The sequence below is a fragment of the Sciurus carolinensis genome, chromosome 3 (genome assembly GCF_902686445.1).
Source record: "Sciurus carolinensis chromosome 3, mSciCar1.2, whole genome shotgun sequence".
In the NCBI taxonomy this organism is placed as follows: domain Eukaryota; kingdom Metazoa; phylum Chordata; class Mammalia; order Rodentia; family Sciuridae; genus Sciurus; species Sciurus carolinensis.
The window spans coordinates 34,328,724-34,354,601 of NC_062215.1; the positions used below are offsets into that span (position 1 = coordinate 34,328,724).

At 36.3% G+C, this 25,878-nt stretch overlaps 1 protein-coding gene and 1 non-coding gene across 9 annotated transcripts in view; both read left to right on the plus strand.

The window, feature by feature from the left end:
- The window catches only part of Rps6kb1 (ribosomal protein S6 kinase B1), a 57,696-nt gene that overhangs the window by 2,883 nt on the left and 28,935 nt on the right, over positions 1–25,878 (plus strand). For 7 of the 8 annotated variants that reach the window (XM_047542873.1, XM_047542867.1, XM_047542870.1 and 4 more), the window contains exons 2-5: positions 6,239–6,288; positions 7,816–7,936; positions 9,151–9,219; positions 25,719–25,866. In XM_047542873.1, the coding sequence (XP_047398829.1) occupies positions 6,239–6,288; positions 7,816–7,936; positions 9,151–9,219; positions 25,719–25,866 (388 nt within the window). Of the gene's footprint in view, positions 1–4,934; positions 5,010–6,238; positions 6,289–7,815; positions 7,937–9,150; positions 9,220–25,718; positions 25,867–25,878 lie in introns of all 8 variants that reach the window. The other variant, XM_047542868.1, reaches the window with a different exon arrangement.
- Trnaa-agc (transfer RNA alanine (anticodon AGC)) lies at positions 10,692–10,764 on the plus strand. The gene has a single exon. It is a non-coding gene; the product is annotated as a tRNA-Ala (tRNA).

Below are 25,878 nucleotides of genomic sequence, written 5' to 3' on the forward strand. Positions count from 1 at the left end.
GTTAAGTATTCTCAAAATATCCTGGTATATTAAGAAGTTAGCTAATTCATGGCAGTATAGTTTGTCAGTGCTACTCATTGCCAGTGAACCATTTATTCAAGTTTACCTTCATCTATACCTAGAAACTTAATAATAAATGCAGCTGTAATATTTTTAGACCTGAAGCATCATGGATTTTTTGTTGTTGTTACTGTTTTTAATCATTGATCCTATATGCCTTTTTAGTTATGTTACACTGAGTGAATCTGTATTAGTAAGTGTAAGTTTTTACATAGCTTAATTTTTCAGAGAGTAAATGATGAAGAGATTAAATTGATATATTTATGGATAAAGGAGAAGAATGTCTGTCATCTAATTAAACAACAAAACAAACCCTGATTGAACACTTCAGGGGAATATAGTAGTGTGTGAAAATCAATGGGGGCTGGGGTTGTGGCTCAGCGGTAGAGCATTTGCCTCACATGTGTGAGGCACAGGGTTGGATCCTCAGTACCACATTAAAAAATAATAAACAAACAAACAAATAAATAAAACCAATGGGTAAGAGTTCTGATGGGGGATTCTTTTTTGAGTTGAAACTAAGTGAAAGTTTTCCTCCAAAGAATTTTATTAGATTGTGAAAATATCTTATGCTGCTCTGCTTTCTGTATCATCTTAAAAGAATAGTAGAAAACTGTAATGTAATTTTTTTTTTTTTTTTTTTTGTACTGGGAATTGAACCCAGGGTCATATTACCACTGAGCTACACCCCCAATCCTTTAATTTTTTTTTTTTTTGACAGTGCTGGGGATTTGAACCCAGAGTCTTGTGTTTGCAAGGCAAGCACTCTACCAACCGAGCTATATCCCCAGCCCTTTTTTTAATTTTTATTTTGAGACAGGGTTTGACTAAGTTGCCTAGGCTGGCCTCCAACTTGGGATCTTCCTGTCTCAGTCTCCCGAGTATTACAGGATGTTCCACTCTACTTTGTTTATTTATTTATTTTTTGGTACCAGGGATAGAGCCCAGGACACTTAACCATTGAGCTACATCCCCAGTCCTATTTTATATTTTATTTAGAGGCAGGGTCTTGGTAAGTTGCTTAGGGCCTTGCTAAGTTGCTGAGGCTGACTTTGAACTTGCCACTGGAATTTTAGGTGTGTGCCAACACACCAGGCTCTTTCTGTTGTTGTTGTTTTGTTTTGGCCAGTACTGGAGATTGAACCCAGGGCCTTATGCAGACTCTCTACTTCTGAGCTATACACCTTGTACTGTATGCAGTTATAAAATCCTTTTTACTCTACTAGTTGAAATTTTAAAATAATCTTAAAGGCCAGACACAGTCATGCACATTTGTAATCCCAGCGTCTTGGAAGGCTGAGGCAGGAGGATTGTGATTTCAAAGCCAAACTCAGCGATGGTGAGGCACTAAGCAATTCAGACCCTATCTCTAAATAAAATAGGACTGGGGATGTGGCTTTGTGGTCAAGTGCCCCTGAGTTCGATCCCCCAGACTGCCCCCCAAATAAAAAAAAGAAATAATCATAAAATGCTTACTATACAAGTTTCAGATTTCATATTTTTATTAAGCAGAATGTTTAATATTTTTGAAAAACTAAGTATTACATAGATAGTATATACTCAAATGTTCATGATTTTGAAAAATTATAGAAGAAAAACCTCATCTGCAATTGTCTTGTCTTGTGATATGTAATTAACATAAAGCAGCAACTATTTTTAGATAGGCTGAGATTTTGGGCAAGGTTTATCCCTTTCTCCCAGTTCCTCTGAATTACTGAATCTCATAAGGAAGTACATGTGGACATTCAGACAAGTGGATAATTAATTTCTTAAAAACCTTTTATAGGGTGCATGTGCATGCATGTGTGCACTGGAATCAAACCCCTAGTTTGACCCATGCTAGGCCAAGTGCGTTACCACTGAACTATACCCCAATCATGGATAATCGATTTAACAAATATCTGGATTAAGGGTGATTTATTTAAATTTTTATAAAATGTGCTCTCTTTCATTAGGTATAAGCATATTAATTTGAATTTGTATACTTTTTTATTTAAAACTTTGCAAATAGTCATTCTGGTGGGCTAGTTTGAAACAGTGTATCTTGTATAGTACCTTAGGTGATCAGGTTTCTGTTTTGTCAGTCATAGTGGCACACAGAAAAAGTATTGAATGAATCATAAAACTTGAGAGCAGAAAAAATTCTTAATGAAGTTTCCTGTGAAAGAATGTCTTCAGTATGTATTATAAAATGTTGGCTTCATTCTTCTGGTGTGAGACTTTTCTAAAGGTAACAGTGAGTTGCAAAAAAAATTGTACCTTTTATGTGTCTGCCCTAGAAGGTAACGGTTGGAGGTTATAAGCACAGAAGCAGGTGGTGTTACAGGCCTGACCAGGTCCGGAAATGAAACATAGCCACAGGGCATATCTTGTGAGGTGGCTTCAAAGTTATGGTTCAGTGTTAACTACTCTGTGGTCTTTAATTTAGAATTAAGTAAAATGGACATTAAAGAAAAAGCAATTATGTAATACCACTTTTATCACATCTGGGAGAAGTTAGTCTTTTGTCTTTAATGTAAAACCATCATAGGTGATTATATGGAGCAACAGAGACCAAAGAAACTAACCATAACCATCCCCACCACCCTTGTGAAATTTTTATACAGTTGAAACTTCTGAGAATTATTTTTCCCCTTTGATAGTGCCTTATCCATTTGCATCACTCGAATCATGAAACATACATGCATCCTGGTTTTACACTTTATCCTGACTTCTTCACACATGAACAAATTATGACTAAAATAGTGAGTTTATACCATGAACAAATGATGACTAAATTTTGTGTTTTTAGGCTTTTGAATGCCTTTTCTTTAAGAATACTACCAGTTTTCATTGTGTATTTTGGCTATATACTGATACCTTTAAGAAAGATATGTTAGCCTAATTGCTTTGAAATTGTTCTAAAATTTTAACTTGAAGACTTCTGATTTTTTAGAGCCTTTTCTAAACTGATACTCTTGTGTAAAATGAAAGTGTTCATAATCAGACTATTCAGTAATTCTTATTTTAAAGCTATATTTTATACCAGTAACTGAATTCCTACTAATTTTTTTATTATGATTATGATTATGATTATTATTCTGAGAGGATTGAACCCAGAGGTGCTCTACTACTGAACAACACCCCCAGACCCCCTTTCCACTTAAAAATTTTTAAATTTTGAGCCAGGAGCAGTAGCGCATGCCTATAATCCCAATGGCTCCGGAGACTGAGGCAGGAGGATCCTGAGTTCAAGGCCATCGTCAGCAATTTAGTGAGATCCTGTCTCCAAATAAAAAATAAAAAGGACTGGGGGTGTAACTCAGTGGTAAATTGCTCCTGGATTAAATCCCCAGTACCCCTAACCCCAGTTTTGTTGTTGTTGTTGTTGTTGTTTTCTTTGAGACAGGGTCTTGCTAGATTGCCAAGGCTAACCTCGAACTTGTGATCCTCCTGCCTCAGCCTCTGGAGTCACTGGAATGATAGGCTTGGGCCACTGTGCCTACCTTTTTTCACTTTTTAGATTTTTTCACTTTTTTTTGTGTTGTTGTTGTTGTTGTTGTTATTGTTGTTATTGTTTGGTACTGGGGATTGAACTCCCCAGTGGGGACTTTGGCTCCATACTGAGCCAGCCCTGTTTTGTATTTTATTTAGAGACAGTCTTCACTGAGTTGCTTAGCACCTCACTTTTGCTAAGGCTGGCTTTGAACTCTCAATCCTTCCCAGCCACTGGGATTACAGGCATGCACCACTGTGCCCAGCTTCTTTTTACTTTCTTAATAGTATGGTTTGAAGGACAAAATTTTTAATTTTCAGTAAATCTAGGTGATCAGTTCTTTTTCTTTAATTATTTGTATTTTCAGTGAGGTGTCTAAGAAAATCATTACCTACTTCATTACCTGTGTTCTGCATTTTCTCTCTTATGTTTAAATCTTTGATCCATTTTGAGGGTTTTTTGTTGTTGTTACTGATAATTGAATTTTTATTTTCTTGAGACAGGGTCTCACTAAGTTGTTTAGAGCCTCACTAAGTTACTGGGACAGGTCTCTGACTTGCCATCCTCCTGCCTCAGCCTCCCACATTGCTGGGATTATAGGCACATGTTGTCATACCTGTTTTGAGTTAATTTTTATGATTGTTGTAAAGTAAGGATACAAATGATTATTTTTTGCATGTTGTCCGTGCACCATTTATTGAAAAACTGACTCTTTCCTACTGAACATTCTTGGCATCTTTGTCGATATCAGTGACTGTAAATGAAAGGGTTTATATCCATGTTCTCAATTCCATTCCCTTGATCTCCATATCTGTCCTGTGCCTCTACTACACTGTCTTGATTGCTATAGCCATGTATTAAGTTTTGTTTTGTGTTTCGGTACTGGGGATTGAACCCGGGGTGCTTAATCACTGAGCCACATTCTCAGCCCCCCCCCCCCCCCCCCTTGTTTTTGACAGGGTCTTGCTGAGTTGCTTAGGGCATTGCCAAGTTGCTGAGGCTGGTCTGGAACTTGTAATCCTCCTACCTCAGCCTCCCAAATTGCTGGAATTACAGGGATGTGCTACCACACCCAACTTAAATTTTCAAATTGAGAAATGTTAGTCCTCCAACATTGTTCTTTTTCAAGATTGTATTGGCTTTTCCGGGACCCCTGCATTATTTTTTTTATGTATATATGTATATATGTATATGTATATATGTATATATGTATATAATGTATATATGTATATAATTATTTAATACATATTATATTTTTAGTTGTCAATTGACCTTTATTTATTTTTTATTTATATGCGGTGCTGAGAATTGAACCTAGTGCCCCGCACATGCTAGGCAAGATCTCTACAACTGAGCTACAACTCCAGCCCTGTCCTTTTCATTTCTGTATGAATTTTAGGATCAACTTGTCAACTTCCTCAAGAACAGAACTTCAGATTTTGATAGAATTCAGTCAATTCTGTAGACCATTTTGGTTAGTATTGTGATCTTAACAATGTTAAGTCTTCTGATCTATAAACAGGGAACCTACACAGGAATATTTAAATCTTTAAAAATTTTCTTTCATTGATGTTTTATAGTTTTGTTCTTTTTGATACTGGGGAGTGAACACAGGGACACTTTATCACTAATCTACATCTCTTCGCCTTTTTATTTTTTATTTTGAGAGTCTGGCCTCAAACTTTCAATCCCTGTGCCTTAACTTCCCAAGTTGCTGGGGTAAATAAAGTTGTGTGCCACTGTGCCCAGCTGCATTATGGTTTTCACTGTTCTAGCCTTGCCACTTGTGTTACTTTTTTTTCTAAGCTCTTCTTGTTTGAGGGGTGGGAATACTGAGCATTGAACCCAGGTGTGCACTATCACAGATCTACATCCCCAACCCTATTTATTTATTTATTTATTGATACAGAGTGTTGCTAAATTGCCAAGGCTGGCCTGGAACTTGTGATCCTCCTGCCTCATTCTTCCAAGTAACTGAAATTGCAAGTGTCCATCACCACACCTGGCTTCTAAGCTATTCTTATTGATGCTATTCTGAATGAAGTTATCCTAATTTCATTTTGGGGTTGTTCATTGCTAGAGAGTATAAGGTTAATTAAATTTTCTACTCCTTTACTCTATAGTCAGAATAAATGTTTAGCCAGCATGAATTCTAAATATTTGAATATGTTGTTTAATTATTTTGTCCTGATTAGCTCCGTTGTACATTACATATCTTAGACTAGTTGTGATTATCTTAGACTTAGTTTAGAGCATTATGTTAGGCTTCCTAACAGAAGTATAGCAGAATAGCACTTTGTGTAAATCATTTGATTTAATAACCAGAATGTCGTGCCTTTGGTTTCATAATACACACAAATATATTTTTAATAGATACATGTTATTTTTGAAGGAAATGTCAGTTGATTTTGTTTTGAGATAATGAATGAGTGGCCTCCGTTAGTCTAGTTGTCATGTGAAATTAAAAGCAAAAAATGTGGAGGGAAGGGAAGAAATTAAAAGTGAAGAAAAAATTAAAAGTTAAGCCCCCATAGTATTGTTTGCTTTATTTTGTTTACCACCATATTTTCTGATTTAAAGTATAGAGAATTTTTAAGATCGTTTATTTAATTCATTCTTTCTCAGTTGTAAGACAAAACATTAAACTTTTTAATTTTATGTGTATGTGATTATTTATTTCTAAAACTTTAACATATTTTTCAGGGTCAGTTAAATGAAAGCATGGACCATGGGGGAGTTGGACCATATGAACTGTAAGTTTATATGAAAAGATTTTCATTGTGCTCTCTTTCTTTCAAGTAGGTTACACTATTTCTAGTTCATAGCCATCAAGTGATTCCAGTAACTTGTTCTTAAGTATCTAGTTATGTTTATAGACTTGGTTTAAGTTTGGTAACAAAATTTGATCAATATAATAACATAACCAGAGTTTTAATATTATGTATAGATTTTGAGAAAAAGCTATTCATTCAAATTCATAGTGTATTGAATGAATCTAAATTGTATTTCTAACCTTTTTTATGAAAAAATTGTAAAAAAAAAACAAATGTGTCTAGTTTTGCTTTAATACATGATTAAAACAGATCCATGCAATCTTAAGTCATTTTTTTAAATGTTTTTGTTTTATTTGGACACAATACCTTTATTTATTTTTATGTGGTGCTGAGTATCGAACCCAGGGCCTCAGGCATACTAGGCAAGCACTCTACCACTGAGCCACAACTCTAGCCCCTTAAGTCATTTTAAACAAACTGTATTGAGGAAGTACAGTGATTAATCTGCTCTGCACCCTACCCTCAGGTAAAAAGTCTTGGTGTGGGAGGAGACGAGAAATAGATCACTCATATAGGAAACAGAAATGACGGACACAGTTGCCACCCCTTTTGGAGTATTTATTTATGCCAATTCTGGGGTTTGAACTCAGAGGTGCTTAACCACTGAGCCACATCTCCAGCCCTTTTTAATATAATTTTTTAGAGATAGGGTCTCCCTGAGTTCCTTAGGGCCTTGATAATTTGCTGAGACTGGCTTTGAACTTGTGATCCTCCTGCCTCAGCCTCCCTAGCTGCTGGAATTATAGGCATGTGCCACCTCTCCCAGCTTAATTTTGTATTTTGAGTCAGTATCTCATCAACTTGCCCAGGATGGTCTCAAACCTGTGATTATCCTGTCTCAGCCTCCCAAATTGTGGGGATTACAGGTGTGTGCCAAGAATTTTTGTAGCCTAAAAATGAACTAGGGACTAGAGTTCTGACTCAGTGGTAGAGCGCTTGCCTAGCATGTGCAAGGCCCTGGGTTTGATACTCAGCACCCCATATAAATAAATAACATAAAAGATCCATTGACAACTAAAAATATTTTAAAAAATTAAAGATGAACTAGTTGGGTAGTTTTTGAAAGAGCCTAGATTTTCTGCTGAAGTTGCCAAATGATGTAAATCTCATGGACCTTTTAAATGAACCAAATTTGAATAACTAGAAGATTTTTCCTTTGTCACCTTAATAAACTTGTTCTAATTTCCCTTAGTTTGGGGGTGCTTGATGCTTATGAAAATAAATATTAGCACATTCTGTGAACAAGCAGACAATTATCAACCCACCCTGATCTTTGTCTGCTGTATCATTAAGTCAGTTTACTTAGAACACAAATAACTAATTTTACTCTAATGTATTTTTTTTTCTTTTATTTAATTGGATTCCATTTTCTTCTCCTTTCTGACAGTGTGCTGAAGAGAATGTCACTTTTTGCAAATTTACTTTTGGTTGTGTTTTTCTTCCCAGTGGCATGGAACATTGTGAGAAATTTGAAATCTCAGAAACTAGTGTGAACAGAGGGCCAGAGAAAATCAGACCAGAATGTTTTGAGCTACTTCGGGTACTTGGTAAAGGGGGCTATGGAAAGGTAGGAAGTATTTTTGAAATGAGAGCTGTTGTCTATTTTGGGTAGATTACTTTTTATACTGTTGTTCTAGCAGTTATCTTTAATCTTTGTTAGCCATCAGCAAAGGATATGGTTTGACTTGAGGGATGTAAATAGTTCCATTTTCCTTCCTCTTCCTTCCACCACACAGGTAAAAATCTGTCACATAATAGATGGTCAGTATCTGTTAAATAAATAGGCACTGTGCGAGGCAAAGTCTCATAGGAGAGGATTGATTTCTTTCCTTTGGCTAAATGATACCTTGTATATGTATCTTTTTTTCTTTCTTTTTTTTTAATAAGTATCCTTTTAAATACAAACTACTGCTATTTTCAAGAGACATGCACATTAAATTATCGATTACCGAGATCTTAATCTCAATTGATTTTCTTTGACTTGCAGTGACCTGGATACATGGAATTTAGGGAAACTGAAAAAATAAGAAAGAAGAGGAAAATTTAGTTTCATAGTTTTGCCCTAGGCAAGATCTCACCTTCATATATTCTGTCCAAGAAAACTTACACCTAGCCATTGTATTTCAAGAGACAGAATTTAGGTAACATCTTGGTTAGGAGTTAGTTTAATAACTATTTATATTATTGAATAGTATTAATTTTTGCAAAGTGTGACATTTGTAGTTTATTCTTTAGCTTAAGGACATGTCATATGCTTTGATCATCTTAAATGTGTAGCACATGCACTTCAAATTCATGTATTTTAACTGTTGCTTGAAAATGTTTATAGCTAACTATTTTTTAATGCAGTCGGCAAATGGCAATTTCCTATCAACTATTGTGAAGCAGTTTTATATGAAGCAAGAACAGTGGCATCTCTGGAATAAATTTATGAAGTATTTTATAATTTTTAAGTTTGTTGTGCTTCTGGGAACTCTGACTATAGTTTATTCTAAGTAAACTGAGATTTTGTGTTAAAGTAGCAGTTTTCATCATTAGATGGTCATTTTTCATCATTGCCAACAGATGGCAGCAGAACAGGAAAGTTCCATGTTTAACAGATCTCACTAGTAAATTTTAAAATGTGGTCTATTTCAGCTGATCGTTTTTGCACATACTACTTCACGGTGCTAGATTTTACAATATAAACTACTGTTTTAATTGTTTCATATAAATAGGAATTAAGGGAGTATAACTCACATAGTTTGGCTTTTTATAACAGATTCTTATTTCTTTATCCAGGTTTTTCAAGTACGAAAAGTAACAGGAGCAAATACTGGGAAAATATTTGCCATGAAGGTGCTTAAAAAGGTGATTCCCTCCTCCCACTTCTTTCCCTTCCACACTATATTTTTTATTGCTGTAAAAGTTTAACTTTAAATTCTCCATCAAAAAAGTGTGTTTTGAGGGGCTGAAAATGTGGCTCGGTGGTAGAGCACTTGCTTAGGATGCAGGAAGCTCTGGGTTCAATTTCTAGAACCACCAAAGGGTGGGGGTGGGGGGTGGGGAAGACAAGTGTGTTTCTGGAGACTGGAGTTATAGCTCAGTGGCAGAGCATGTGCTTAGCATGCTTGAGGCCCTGAGTTTAATCCCTTGCACCAAAGGGCAGGGGGAAGAATTTATAACATAATTATCCTCTTAGAATGTGAGGTATGTTTTGTTATTTTTATTCCTGTTTTATTTCTGCTTAGTGAGTATGAAAAGGAGAGCACTTTCAGTTCTCTGAAGTAAATCTGTTTTTGCTCTCTCTCTCTCTCTCTCTCTCTCTTTCACTCTCTCTTTTTTTTTTTTTTTTTTTTTTTTTTGGTGGTGGTGGTGGTGCTAGGGGTTAAACTCAGGTAACTCAGGTCTAGGCAAGCATTCTGCCATGGAGCTATATCCCCAGCCCACCTCCCGCCTTTTTTTTTTTTTTTTTTATATATAAGTGATTGAACCCAGGGGTACTTAACCACTGAGTAACATCTTCAACCTTCTTTTGTGTTTTATTTAGAGACAGGGTCTCACTGAGTTGCTTAGGGCCTCACTGAGTTGCTGAGTCTGGCTTTGAACTTGCAATTCTCCTGTTTCAGCCTCCTGAGCCACTGGGATTACAGGCATGCACCACCACGCCCAGTTCTATCCCCCTTTTAAATATTATTTTAAAACTGGGTCTGAGTTATCCAGGCAAGCCTCAAACTTAGAATCCACCTGCCTCAGCCTCCTGAGTAGCTAGGATTACAGATGTGTGCCATCACACATACCTGGTCTCCATATTGTTAAGTAATTAGCATATACTGCTATCTCTTAGTTCACTTTTAGAATTATGTGTTGACTTATTATAATAATTAAGGATCTTAATCTCTCTTTTTTCCTCACTCCCTTTTCTATATCCTCTCATTTTGGTTCATTTTCTTTGACTTTGTGGGTGTGTGTGTAACTTTTTTTATTTTTAAATGCTTGATGTTAAAAAGTTTTTAGTTCAATAAAATAATGTGAAAAGGCTTGGGGAATTGAAATAAGAATATCAATTATTGGCCTTAGCCTAGAGAAATAATTTTGCAAGAGTCAATGTCAGGAGCTGGGGGTGTAGCTCAGTGGTAAAGTGCTCTCCTGGATTGTGCAAGGTCCCAGGTTTAATCCCCATTACCACAAAATTAATAAATGAATAGTCAGGGCCCCTTCCCCATGGGATTAGAATAAAAAAAAAGTCAATGTCAGTATATTACTGTAAATATGCTCTTTACAAGAAGACCAAGTAGTAAAGTAAAATATTTACTAAACTTAAAAGTACTGTTTTGGGGGCTGGGGATATAGCTCAGTTGGTAGAGTGCTTGCCTAGCATGCACAAGGCCCTTGGTTCAATCCCAAGCACCACCAAAAAAAAAAAAGTACTGTTTTGGCTAGTTATCATGAATTCATTGTGTGGTAGTGGTCCAATCACTTAGCCATGTTGGTGATTTCCATTTGCTTTGACTTTGCTAATATTGTCTCACACCTTTCAACAACTCTTTGAAACACTATAAATCTCAGATTTGGGCAGATTTATTAGATAATCCATCAGTTCCACTTATTTTCTTAGAGGCCTCTCTTTAGAAACCTATTCCCCTGTTTTCATCTGGACTGGTAGATCTCGGCACACCTGTCATTACTGACTGTCTCTTCACTATGGTCCTTAGAATTGATTGTTGGCTCCTTCAATATTGGATCCTGTTTTATGGATCCCATATCATCCTTTTTCTTTTTTTTTCTTTTCATTTTTTTGTATTGGTGTATTATAGTTATATATATCATCCTTTTTCTTAGTTATGCCTTGTTTCCTTCTGCTAATAGCATGTTGAGAAAGAGTATAATGGTAAATTTTTTATAAAAATTGCATATTTGAGAATTTCTTTATTATTGCATATTTGAGTATTTATTATGCCTTTGTACTTATTTGACTGTTTAGGGTTTTTGTGTGTCTGTGTGTGTGGTACTGGGGATGGAACTCAGGGCCTTGTGCATGCTAGGATGCTGAGTTACACCCCACCCTGCATAATGTTTCAATCCAGTTAACATATTTATCTCTTTAAACATTTGTCATTTCTTTGTGATGAAAACTCAAAAGTTCTTTCTGTTACCTCTTTTTTTTTTTTTTTTTTGTGGCGGTGGGGATGGGAGTGGGGGTGGGAGTGGTCAGAGTTTCACTGTGTTGCTCAGATTGGTTTCAAACTCTTGGGCTCAGTCGTGATCAAATGATCTTCTTGCCTCATCCTCTCAAGTAGCTGGATCTATAACTGTCTACCACCACCCCTGGCTCTTCTAGCTTTTTGAAATGTGTGATGTTTATTGTTACCTATAGTTACCCTATTGTGCAATAGCACACCAGAACTTCTTGCTTCTAGAACGGTGACTGAGTGAATACCATTTGAACAACCTTTCCATCCCTCCCTCCATCCTACTCTCTCTGGTCTATGGTGACCATCATTCTACTCCAAACTACTACAAGATCAGTTTTTCGCTGATTGTGTGTGTGTGTGTGGGGGGGGTTTCTGGGGATTGAACCCAGGAGCAATCTACCTCTGAGCTATATCCCTGGTCTTTTATTTTGATACAGAGTCTCATAAGTTCCTCAGGCCAGCCTTGAACTTGGAATCCTCCTTTCTCAACCTCTTGCCAGGATTATAGTCACGCACCAGCACACTTAGTCCTTGTCGCTTTCTGTTTATAGCAGTCTGTTTTATGTCATTATCTTCTCTTATCCCTCTGAGGAGGATTTGTTATTTGTTTTGTCTTTTGAGATCCTGGGAATTGAACCCAGGTCCTCACACGTTGTTGGCAAGTGCTCTATCACTGAACTTCATCTGCAGCCTCTTCTGAGGTTTTTGTTTTTATTTTTTGTTGTCTTTTTGTTTTGTTTTGTTTTGTTTTTGGTGCCAGGGATTGAACCCAGGGGTGGTGCTTTACAATTGAGTCATATCCCCAGCCCTTTTTACTTTTTATTTTGAAACATGGTCTTAGCTAAGTTGCTTAGAGCCTTGCTAAATTCCTGAGGCAAGCCTTGAACTTACAATCCTACTGCCTCAGCCTCCTGAGCCACTGGGATTACAGATATGCACCACCACACCCAGCTAAGGTTTTAATTATAATTCTTTCCTTCCTTCCTTCCTTCCTTCCTTCTTTCCTTTTCTTTCTTTCCTTCCTTCCTTCCTTTTTTTTCCTTCCTTCTTTCCTTCTTTCTTTCCTTCCTTTCATGCTGTGGATCCAACCCAGGGCCTCATGAATGCCACACAAACACTGAGCCACAACTCTAGCCCATTTAATAATTTTTTTTTTTTTTAAATAATTCTTGAAGTTGTCTTTTCTTTCATGTAGTCTCTTTTTTGAATTTCTGTTTTGACTTTGATTTTTGTCTCTTATGTCCATATTAGAGACTTTCTTTAGATGCCTGCTATCCTTCACCAATTGTTCCTTTTTAAGATTGGTACTCTTGAAAAGCTGATCTGTGTAGGCTTCTTTGTAGGACATTCAAATAGTTAGCTGTTAATTAACTAAGAACCTCCAAACAATAGTGCTTTAAGTATTATATTCTGAGGCATATCATTTGGGAAAAATCCTTGTTTGTAAAAGCTTATTCTGGAACTGAGTGAGAGAAGAGATGGAGAACTTACCTTTCAACTTGTAGACTTTGACTAAATTCAACTTTTTACTTTAGTACCTCACTCTGTATCTTACCCTTTACCCTTTTGTTTTTTCTGGAGAGCATGCTTTCCTAGGAGTAGTTCACTGTTTAGTGTAGGGATGCAAATCTTTTTGCTTTATCTGTTCCTTATACAGATTTTCAGATTTTAGCTTTTTATCTTTGACTTTCTGCAGTCTTTAATGTCCCTAATTTTTTTTCCCCTTGTACTGGGGAATTGAACTGGGGAATTGAACCCAGGGGCATTTTACCACTGAGCTACATCCCTGACCCTTTTTTTTTTTTTTTTTTTTAATGTTTTTTTGTGATCAATGGACCTTTATTTTTTGTTCATTTGTATGTGGTGCTGAGAATTGAACCCAACACCTCACGTGCCAGGCAAGTGCTCTACCATTGAGCCACAACCCCAGCCCCCCACCCTTTTTTTTTTTTTTTTTAACCTTTATATTTATTTATTTTCATGTGGTGGTGAGGATCGAACCCAGTGCCTCACACATGTGAGGCAAACACTTCACCACTGAACTATAACCCCAGCCCGCCCCAAGCCCTTTTTATATTTTATGTTGAGACACAGTCTCACTAAGTTACTGAGGGTCTTGCTAAGTTACTGAGGCTAGCTTTGAACTTGTGATCCTCCTGCTGACTCAGCCTTCCAAGTTGCTGTGATTACAGACTTGTGCCTCTGTGCCTGTCTTCTAATTTTTTTCTGTATATTTTTGCCTCTATTTTTTGAAACTTGTAAAGTTTCTGTAGATGGAATCAATTTTTTTGTGTTTTTATTCTTTGTAGGCACTTAGGTTTGATCTGATCCCATTCTACTAAGTCACGAACCATTGTTTTATCCACACTCTGTCTCTGTACCTTTTGAGGTGTGGGGTTTTTGTGTCTCCTAGTTTAACTGAAGATGGAATAATTATGTTCAATTTCTTTTTTTGTTTTTGTTGTTGTTGTTGTTGTTGTTTGTTTTTGTTTTGTGGTACTAGGGATTTTTCTGGCTTTTTTTTTTTTTTTTTTTTTTTTTGCATGGGACTGATTTCTAAAAAGTGTCTAATATCTTAAAATAAAAGCCCCAAGAGACAGTCAATGTCCTGGGCTTAGTGATGCAGGCTTGTAATCCCAGCTACTTCAGAGATTGAAGCAGCAGGATTGCAAGTTTGAAGGCAGCTTGGGCAAATAAGCAAGATCCTGTCTCAAAGTTAAAAAAGGGGGAGCTGGGGTTATAGCATAATGGTAGAGCACTTGCTTAGTATGTGTGAGGCACAGGGTTTGAGTCTCAGCACCGCATATTAAAGAATAAAAAAAGGTCCATTGACAACTAAAAAAAAAAAAGTAGAAAAGGGCTGGATATGTAGTTCAGTGGTAGAAAACTTGCCCAGTACAAGTGAACCCTTTATTTGATCCCCAGTATGGGGAATGGGGAAGACAATCAGTGTGCTGGGGGTGTTGCTTAGACATAGAGTACATGCTTGGTGTGCTTGGGGACCTTGGTTCCATCCCTAGCACCCCTCTACCCCCAAAAAATCATAGACTTTTTTTTTTTTTTTTTCCCCACGGTGCTGGGGATTGAACCCAGGGCCTTGTGCTTGCAAGGCAAGTACTCTACCTACTGAGCTATATCCCTAGCCCCCTAGACATTTAAAATCATAGACATTTTTTTTTTAAATTATAGAATTTGTTTTATTTTGGTCTTTTTCTTCTTCCTTCCTGATTTTCATTTAAGCAATATAAATGACTCTTCAATTTAAAGTAGCTGCTATATGGCATTCATATTGGAATTATTTTAGTTTAATGATTTTTTTAATCTGTAAAAACCTGTTATTTACAGAATAATAATGTGTATTTCAGAAATGTTGAAAGAAGTATTTGTTAAGATTCTTAGTATTTGATTTCTTTTTTCCCTCATTTTTTTTAAATCCATTTCTTTTTTTTCTTTCTTTTATTAAAAAAATTATTTTTACAGACTGCATTTTGATTCGTTGTACACAAATGGGATACAACTTTTCATTTCTATGGTTGTACACAATGTAGATTCACACCATTTATGTAATCATACATATACATGGGGTAATACTGTCTCATTCTGCTTTCTGTTCCCCACCTCCTCCCACCCCTTTTTCCTCTGCACCATCCAAAGTTTCTTCATTCTTCTCTTCCCCCTGCCACCCTCATCCCCATTATATATTGTCATGCACTTATCAGAGAAAACATTTGGCCTTTGGGTTTTTGGACTTGACCTAAAACTTAACATGATATTTTCCAGCTTCATCCATTTACTAGCAAATGCCATAATTTTATTCTTTGTGGCTGAGTAATATTCCATTGTGTTTATATACCACAGTTTCTTTATCCATTCGTCAATTGAAGGGCATCTAGGTTGGTTCCACAATCTAGCTATTGTGAATTGAGCTGCTATGAACATTGATGTGGTTGCATCACTGTAGTATGCTGATTTTAAGTCGTTTGAGTATAAACTGTGGAGTGGGATAGCTGGGTCAAATGGTGGTTCCATTCCAAGTTTTCTGAGGAATCTCCATACTGCTTTCCAGAGCAGTTGCACCAATTTGCAACTCCATCAGCAATGTATGAGTGTGCCTTTTTCCCCACATCCATGCCAACACTTATGATTGCTTGTGTTCTTGATAATAGCCATTCTAATTAGAGTTAGATGAAATCTTAGGGTGGTTTTAATTTGCATTTCTTTAATTACTAGGGATGATGAGCACTTTTTCATATATTTGTTGATCACCTGTATGTCTTCTTCTGTGAAGTGTCTGCCCATTTTCTTAGCCCATTTATCAGTTGGGTTCTTTGTATTTTGGGTGTAAAGTTTTCTAAGTTCTTTATAAACTTTGGAGATTAGCACTCTGTCTGAAGTGTGTGTGGAAAAGATTTTCTCCCACTCTGTAGGCTCTCTTTTCACATTATTGATTGTTTCCTGTGCTGAGAAAAAACCTTTTAGTTTGAATCTATCCCATTTATTCATTCTTGCTTTTATTTCTTACGCGATGAGGGTCTTGTTAAGGAAGTCTGGTCCTAAGCCAACATGATGGAGATTCAGGCCTGCTTTTTCTGCTATTTGGTGAAGGGTCTCAGGCCTAATTCCTAGATCCTTTATCCATTTTGAGTTGAGTTTTTGTACAGGGTGAGAGAGAGGGGTTTAATTTCATTTTACTGCATATGGATTTCCAGTTTTGCCAGCACCATTTGTTGAAGAGGCTGTCTTTTCTCCATTGTAAGTTTTTGGTGCCTTTGTTTAGTATGAGATAACTGCTTACGTGGGTATGTCTCCATGTCTTCTATCCTGTTCCATTGGTCTACCTGTCTTATTTTGATGCCAATACCATGCCGTTTTTGTTACTGTTGCTCTGTAGTAGAGTTTAAGGTCTGGTATTGTGATACCTCCTGCATCACTCTTACTGCCCAGGATTGCTTTGACTATTCTGGATCTTTTGTTCTTCCAGATGAATTTCATGATTGCTTTTTCTGTTTCTGTGAGAAATGTCATAGGAATTTTAATTGGAATTTCATTAAATCTGTATAGCACCTTTGGGAGTATGGCCATTTTGATAATATTAATTCTGCCTATCCAAGAACATGGGAGATCTTTCCATCTTCTAAGGTCTTCTTCAATTTCTTTCTTTAGTATTCTGTAGTTTTCATTGTAGAGATCTTTTACCTCTTTGGTTAGATTGATTCCCAAGTATTTTATTTTCTTTGAGGCTATTGTGAATGGAGTTGTTTCCCTCATTTCCCTTTCAGATGTTTCATCACTTATGTATAAAAATGCTTTAGATTTATGCATGTTGATTTTATATCCTGCTATTTTGCTGAATTCATTTATGGGTCTAGAAGTTTTCTGGAGGAGTTTTTTGGATCCTCTAAATAGAGAATCATGTCATCAGAAAATAGTGACAACTTGTTTTCCTCTTTTCCTAAATTCATCCCTTTAATTTATTTAGTCTGTCTAATTGCTCTGGCTAGTATTTCAAGGACGATGTTGAATAGAAGTGGTGAAAAAGGGCATCCCTGTCTTGTTCCCATTTTTAAAGGGAATGCTTTCAGTTTTTCTCCATTAAGAATGATGTTGGCCGTGGGCTTAGCATAAATAGCCTTTACAATGTTGAGGTATGTTCCTACTATCCCTATTTTTTCTAGTGTTTTGAGCATGAAGGGATATTGTATTTTCTCGAATGCTTTCTCTGCATCAATTGAGATAACCATATGATTCTTATCCTTAAGTCTATTGATGTGATGAATTACATTTATTGATTTCCGGATGTTGAACCAACCTTGCATTCCTGGGATGAACCCCACTTGATCCTGGTGCACTTTCTTCTTAATATGTTTTTGGATGTTGTTTGCCAGAATTTTGTTAAGGATTTTTGTGTCTATATTCATCAGAGATATTGATCTAAAATTTTCTTTCCTTGATATGTCTTTGTCTGGTTTGGGTATGAGGGTGATATTAGCTTCATAAAATGAGTTTGGTAGGCTTTCCTTCTTTTCTATTTCCTGGAATACTTTGAGAAATATCGAAATGAGTTCTTCTTTGAACATCTTGTAGAACTTGGCTGAGAATCCTTCTGGTCCTGGGCTTTTCTTGGTTGTTAGGCTTTCGATGGCTTCTTCTATTTCATTGCTTGATATTGATCTGTTTAAGTTGCGTATGTCCTCTTGGTTCAGTTTGGGAGGATCATATGTCTCTAGAAATTTGTCGATGTCTTTGGTATTTTCTATTTTGTTGGAGTATAATGGAGTAGCTTCTCATTATGTTATGTATTTTAGTGGTGTCTGTCATGATATTTCCTTTTCATCACGAATTTTAGTAATTTGAGTTTTCTTTCTCCTTTGTTAGTGTGGCTAAGGGTTTGTCTATTTTGTTTACTTTTTCAAAGAATCAACTTTTTGTTTTGTCAATTTTTTTGAATTGTTTCTTTTGTTTCAATTTCATTGATTTCAGCTCTGATTTTAATTATTTCCTGTCTTCTACTACTTTTGGTGTTGTTCTGTTCTTCTTCTAGGGCTTTGAGCTGTAATGTTAGGTCATTTAGTTGTTGACTTTTTATTCTTTTCTTGAATGCGCTCAATGCAATGAATTTTCCTCTTAGTACTGCTTTCATAGTGTCCCAGAGATTTTGATATGTTGTATCGTCATTCTCACTTACCTCTAAGAATTTTTTTATCTCCTCCCTGATGTTTTCTGTTATCCATGCTTCATTCAATAGCATATTATTTAGTCTCCGGGTGTTGGAGTAATTTGTTTTTTATTTTGTCATTGATTTCTGATAGAACACAAGGTAGTATCTCTATTTTTTGCATTTACTAAAGGCTACTTGGTGGCATAACATGTCTATTTTCAAGAAGGTTCCGTGTGCTGCTAAGAAAAAAGTGAATTCACTTGTTGATGGATGGAATATTCTATATATGTCTGTTAAGTCTAAGTTATTGATTGTGTTACTGAGTTCTATGGTTTCTTAGTTTAGTTTTCTTTTTTTTTTTTTTGCGGTGCTGGGGATTGAACTCAGGGCCTTGTGCTTGCAAGGCAAGCACTCTACCAACTGAGCTATCTCCCCAGCCCTCTTTGTTTAGTTTTTGTTTGGAAGATCTATCCATCGGTGACAGTGGTGTGTTACAGTCACCCAGAATTATTGTATTGTGGTCTATTTGATTCCTGGAATTGAGAAGGATCTGTTTGATGTACAGGGATGCACCATTGTTTCGGGCATATTGTTATGTCTTCCTGATTTATGGTTCCCTTAAGCAGTATGAAATGTCCTTCTTTATCCTTTCTGACTAACTTTGGCTTGAAGTCCACTTTATCTGATATAAGGATGGAAACCCCTGCTTTTTTACTGAGTCCATGTGCATGGTAGGTTTTTTCCCATCCTTTTACCTTTAGTCTGTGGATGTCTTTTTCTATGAGATGAGTCTCTTGCAGGCAACATTTTGGCTCTTTCTTTTTGATCCATTCTGTCAGTCTATGTCTTGATTGATGAGTTTAGGCCATTAATGTTCAGGGTTATTATTGCAATATGATTTGTATTCCTGGTCATTTTGGCTTATTTTTGGTTTTTAACTTGACTTGGTTTCTCCTTTGATTGGTTTTTCCTTTAGGGTAGTTCCTCCCTTTGCTGACCTACATTGTTGTTTTTCATTTCCTCCTCATGGAATATTTTGTAGAGAATATTCTGTAGTGCAGGCTTTCTATTTGTAAATTCTTTTAACTTTTGTTTATCATGGAAGGATTTTATTTCGTCTTCAAATCTGAAGGTTAGTTTTCCTGGGTATGGGATTCTTGGTTGGCAACTATGTTCTTTCAGAGCTTGAAATATGTTGTTCTAGGCCCTTCTAGCTTTTAGAGTCTGGGCTGAGAAATCTGCTGATAATCTATATTGGTCTCCCTCTATATGTAATCTGATGCTTTTCTCTCGCAGCCTTCAAAATCCTATCTTTATTTTGTATGTTAGGCATTTTCATTATAATGTGCCTTGGTGTGGATCTGTTGTGATTTTGTGCATTTGGTGTTCCGTAAGCCTCTTGTATTTGATTTTCCATTTCGTTCTTCAGGTTTGGGAAATTTTCTGATATTATTTCATTGAATAGGTTGTTCATTCCTTTGGTTTGTATCTCTGTGCCTTCCTAATTCATTCCTTTTGATATATTACTTGTTCATATCTGATAATCAGGGCTGTCCATATTAGACATAATTATCCCTTGAGTGAAATATGTTTCTGACAGAAGTGTCTTTAATGAAAAGAAGGAAAGGTTGTGTTTTTCCCCACTGATGGTGGGTTGTGGTGGCATATTGAAAAATCTTAATTTAGGACCCAGGTATCTAAGATATAAGCTTCTCACCTCTCCTACATGGTTATTATTCCTTCCCCCTCCTGAGGTTTCTTCCCCCAAGCATGTCTAGAGGATCAGATAGTATCTCTTTCCTTGTTGGTTGTCTTTGGAAACAAGCTTACAGCAAAAATAATGAAAGTGAAGAGATTACGTAGGGTTACAAACCCCGGGCTTTAATATCTAAATGCCTAGATTAGGTGACTTCAGACTCCTTTTGAGTTTTTTCTTCCCATTTTATTATCCTGGTGACAGAGATATGTGGTAAGGCCTCTTCCTGACCTTAAAGATAATCAGAGAAGAACCAGATGTCCTGTTATATTAATTGAGTTGTTTGCAACTGGACATTCTGCCTGGTTTTATCAAATTGTTTATTACAGGAATGATTCCATTTGAATATTTGCTCATGGTAGAATGTTGAGGAACAGGCTACGAACAACCATGTCCCTACCCTACCAATGGAAACAAAAATATATTCTGGAAGCAAAATAATATAATGCAGGCATTATACATTTTAGAACCTTTGACCAAATGTTTGTAGTACACAAGACTGGCCATTCTGGACTGGGGTTACAGAGCTCTTTCCTAGCATGTGTGAGGCACTGGGATCCATTCTCAGAACTCTATATATATATATATATATATAAAATAACTGTATATATATATATATATATATATATATATATATATATATATATATAAAATAAAGGTCCATCAACAACTTAAAAAAAAGACCATTCTTCTCCCATTCCGCCCTTTATTGAACCAATTAAGAACCTTTTATATGCCAGGAGATATACTAGATACTAGTATTTTCCATTTAAGATGTGAGGTTCTGCCTCTTACTTTATTTACTATGTAATTCAAAGGAAGAATGGGTACACTTTGTTTTGTTCTGTTTTGTGCTGGAGATCAAACTTAGGACCTCTTTATTGCATGCTAGGCAAGTGCTCTCTACCACTGAGCCACATCCCCAAACTTTTACTTAAAATTATTCATCTGCCTTTTGGTCAAAACTCTTTCTCTTTGAGATTTAAGCCTATACCACTTCTTTCTCTCTTTATCTACCATCTCCTTGTTTTGTTTTCAAATTTATGAAGACTTGAATACCTAGTTAAGTCCCCACCCCAAACCCCACCCCACATCCACATCTTTTATTCAACTATTTTGTAGCCTAACTTTCTGAGTCTTCAATTATCTTAATCCATCAGTTTTTACTTCCATTTGGTGTCAAGGTCTTAACCTCTTTATTTCCTTTTTCTTAATTCAATCTGATCACATAATCAGTTTCATTCATTTGATAACCCCATTGACCTTATGTTCGTGGAAGTCTTAATCTGAGTGAACTCAGTTGTCAGTGTGCCTTTATTCCTCTATCTCAGCTATTGAGCATCACTGACAGAAATTATACAAACATGTGGATTTGCTATTGGGAAAAATTCATAATCCTCACCTCCTATTTCTGATCTCAACTCATTTGGATGCTTAGTACTCCCCAACACTATTTCTACATGTCCTTACATAACTCCTTTCACTCACTACAACTGTTTCAAACCTTTACTTAGCCTCTTGCTCCTTTTAGCCAACTGCGTATTTGAGACCATCAGATGTAATTTCCTTCAACTTCCTTTTCTAGCCTTTACCCCATAGCTTATTGATTTCACTTTTACTTGTCTTTACTGTTTTCTTTCCAGACCTAGTGAAACATGTGTTGTTCTTCATTTCCAAGGCTAATCTCTCTTTCTGCCTTTCAGGCACTTTCTGCCTTTCAGGCACTTTTGTTTTGGTGCTGGAGATTGAAACCAGGGATTCATGCATACTAACCACATGCTTTATCACTGAGCTACAGTCCCAGCACTCCTGACTTCTTTCTTTATTTATTTCTTTATTTATATATTTGTCTCTGACATATTTAGCTAAACAAAACCTTCCTTCTCTCAGGGTTTCTTTCACATTTCCTCTTCATAGCTGAACTTGAAGTTCTTTACAGTCTCTTCTTTTTCAACTTTTTTTCTTTTTCTCACTATATTGTGACATATAACTCTACTATTTCAGTGAAACTCTTGTCCCCTATGTCATCACTGACTTCCCCATTGCTAAGTCCTGTGGTCTTTAGTTAGTTCATCCTTAATTTACTTCTCTGTTGCATTGAAGCTATAGAACTGTACAGCATTTTGAAAGTCTGCCCTCTTAACTGCTGTGATTCTGCTTTGCTACTTTTTCATCTTATCTCTTATTCCTTGGCTTCTCATTTTTGTAATTGCTGATTTAAAAAATTTAAACCTTCTAAGCTGTTCAAAAATAATATATCTTTGAAAATTTTCACACCTTCCAAAGAGTTTCAAGAATAGTGCAGGGGCTGGGGAGATAGCTCAGTTGGTAGAGTGCTTGCCTTGTAAGCACAAGGCCCTGAGTTCGATCCCCAGCACCCAAAAAAAAAAAAAAAAAAAAAAAAAAAAAAGAATAGTGCAGTGATCACCACACGTTAGTTTTATCTTATTTTCATAGACGATTGCCCCTCCTTGATTCCCTGCCCCCATACATATATATGTGTATATATATATATTTTTGTGATTATTCAAGTTTTTAATTTTAGTCAATTTTTGTTGTATAATTTTGAGAGCTGTTTGAAGACCTCAGAGATTTCATCCTTGAATTCTTTAGTATGTATCTGCTAATAATAAGGGTATTTTGATATCACATTACAGTTATCATACTTGAGAAATTTAAAATTGATATACAATTTGTTTTCTAATGTCTGGTCCATATTCAGACTTACCCAGTTGTCTCACTTATATAATTTAGAGCGGTTTTGTTTTTAATATCCAGAATTTAATCAAGTCTCACACTTTATATAGAATTATCATCTCTTTAATTTACTCTGGAGTCATTCTCATCCTTTTTTCCTCCAGTTCTTGATATTCAATCCAGGGCCTTAGGCATACAAGGCAAGTACTCTACCATTAAGCTACATCTGCAGACCTTTTTCAAATATACTTTTGAGATGGTGTTTCACTTATGTTGCTGAAATTGGCCTTGATGTTGCTCTTCTCCTGCCTCAGTCTCTGGAATAGTGAGATTACAGGTGTGTGCCACCACACCTAGCTTTCACCTTTTTTTTTTTTTTTTTTTGTCTTTCATGACTGGCATTTTTTGAAGAATCCAGGCCTGTTATTTTGCAAACTATCCCTTAATTTAGATTTATTATTTTCTCATGAAAATAACATTTAAATTGATCAATCACCTCTTAAAAGAGTGTTATATAGGTTCTGTTGTGTTCTCAGTGAATGGATTTAGGAGGCACATTATGTCAGTCTGTTCTATTATTTGATGGAGTTGAATCTGATCATTTGGTTAAGACAATATTCATCAGATTTTCCATTGTACAATTGTTTTTTTCCTTTTGCAACTAGTGAGTGGTCTATGGGATGATTGTTGTACATCATGTGAATTTCCTGTCCCCTAATACTCTTTTTTGGGGGAAGGAGGTACTGGGGATTGAACCTAGGGGCACTTTACCACTGAGCTACCTCCCCAGGTCTTCTATGTTTTGAGACAAGGTCTTGCTAAGTTTCTGAGGCTGACCTCCAACTTGCAGTCCTCCTCCCTCAGCCTCCTGAGTTCCTGGGATTACCACCAGACCTGGCCCCTAATAATATTTTACCTAGTGATTTTATCATTAGTTGTTTGTTGCCCAATTCAAATATTACTGTAGTGATTATAAGATGAAGATTTCTCTTTTTTAAATCTTTCTTTTCTTTTCTTTCTTTTTTTCTTTTTTGGTCCTAGGGATTGAATCCAGGGACACTTTACCACTGAGCTATATCCCTAGCCCTTTTTATTTTTTATTTTGAGACAAGGTCTCCCTAAGTTGCTGAGGCTGGCTTTGCTTGAACTTGCAATCCTCCTTCTTCAGCCTCCCAGGTCACTGGGATTACAGGTGTGGGCCACTGCATCTGGTGAGACTTTTCTATATTGTAATTCATCTATTAAGATGTACTTTTCCCTTTGAAAAAAAAAAAATCTTTTTTTTTTTTTTTTTTAAACTCAAAACTAGGTACAGTGGTGTGCACCTGTAGTCTCAGTAACTTGGGAGGCTGAGGTAGGAAGATTACTTGAGGCCAAGAATTGAACGCAAGCCTGTGTAAAAGAGCAAGACCTGGTGTCCAAAAAAAAAAAAGGGATCAGTCTGGACTTGGACTTGTTTTTCCATCCATCTCAATGTGTTACCTATTTCTCTCATCATTCATTTTGGTTCTCAATTGTCCCAAAGTGCACTGAGATCCCTTTTCAAAGTGTTTCTCTGTGCTTTCACCATATTCCCATTGGTTTTTGAGTAGTACCTTACTTTCTGGTGTAATAGAGTTCCTCAGATTTGCCTTGCAGTTTTCCATGACTAATCTGCCTAATATCAATTTCTGCAAGGTTTCTGCTTTCTTTTGGCAAGGAATGCTATTTACAAAGCAAGATCTGGGTGTTAGCTATGTTCCTTGCTACTAAACTGACTCTTTCAGTAGACAGAGTTAGGAAGTTGGGTTTTTTTTTTGTTGTTGTTTTTTGTTTTTTTTTTTTTTTTAAAGAAAACCATATCTTCATATTGCCACCCTAATTCCAGTCTAGTTTTTTAGGGTTGCTCTTCCCTTAGTCCTTTTTTTTAATTAAGTACAGGGAATTGAAGCCAGAGCCTCACACGTGCTAAGCAGGCACTCTACCACTGAACTGCATCTCAAGCTCTTTCTCAGTCCATGTTTCTATCCCCTCCTTTTTTTTTTTTGTTCTGGGAATTGCACCCAGGTCCTTATACATGCTAGGTAAACACTCTACTACTGAGCTACATCCCCGGCCTTGGTAACAACATCAAAAAAGTACTCATTTGTTGGGTTATACAATACATTATGCATGTATTATACAACTCAGTGGTAGAGCACTTGCCTACCATTATCATATTATTTAAGCAGAAACTAGGGTATTGTTGTTTTTATCTAATTATTCAGAAAATACAAATGATATACCTTTAACCTTTCTTTTTTTCTTTTTCTACTTTGATTTCTTAGTTACACATCTTCTTGATTTCCTATATTATCATTCTAGCTGGTCTCTTTTCTTCACTAAACTTCCATGCCATTAGTAGCACTTTTTTTTTTTTTTTTTTGTTATTGATGGTCCTTTATTCATTTATTTACTTGCAGTGCTAAGGATCAAACCTCGTGCCTCACACATACCAGGCAAGCGCTCTACCACTGAGCCACAACCCCAGCCCTATTAGCATGTTTTTAAAGCCAAACATGACACTGTATCTTGTCGAGCCTCTTTGCACTGGATTGCCTTTTTTGCCTTCCACATTTCATCTTAATAACTTTTCAGAGTACAGCTTAGGTATTGTTACCTCCAAAAAGACTTCTTGCCAGGTCAGATGCTGTGCCCTGTTCACCAGTAATGCTCTGTGTTTAGGTCAATTGAATTCTCTTTTCTGCCTGATACTCTGGGCTCCCTGATGGGGCACTCATTCTGTTAGTTCTGCTTTCTTGGCACTGAGCCTGAAGCATAGTAAACATTCAATATGAATAGACTTAATCTGTTTATAGATTTTTTTTTTTTTAAGAAAATGTGTTTCTAGGTTTTCACTTACACTTTTACTACAAAAACCCCCAAATAATTAAAATGTGTAGAAGTGAATGTGTTTTATTACCCCATCTCTGTTTCTAGTAGGAACTATTCCATATTGGCTAGAAAAGCACAAAATAGATTTCCAGTTACTATAGAATAAAAATGTTCACTATTTTGTTCTTATAGTTCATCTCTTTTCCTTTAGGCAATGATAGTAAGAAATGCTAAAGATACAGCTCATACAAAAGCAGAACGGAATATTCTGGAGGAAGTAAAGCATCCCTTCATTGTGGATTTAATATATGCCTTTCAGACCGGTGGAAAACTCTACCTCATCCTTGAGTATCTCAGTGGTCAGTACACAG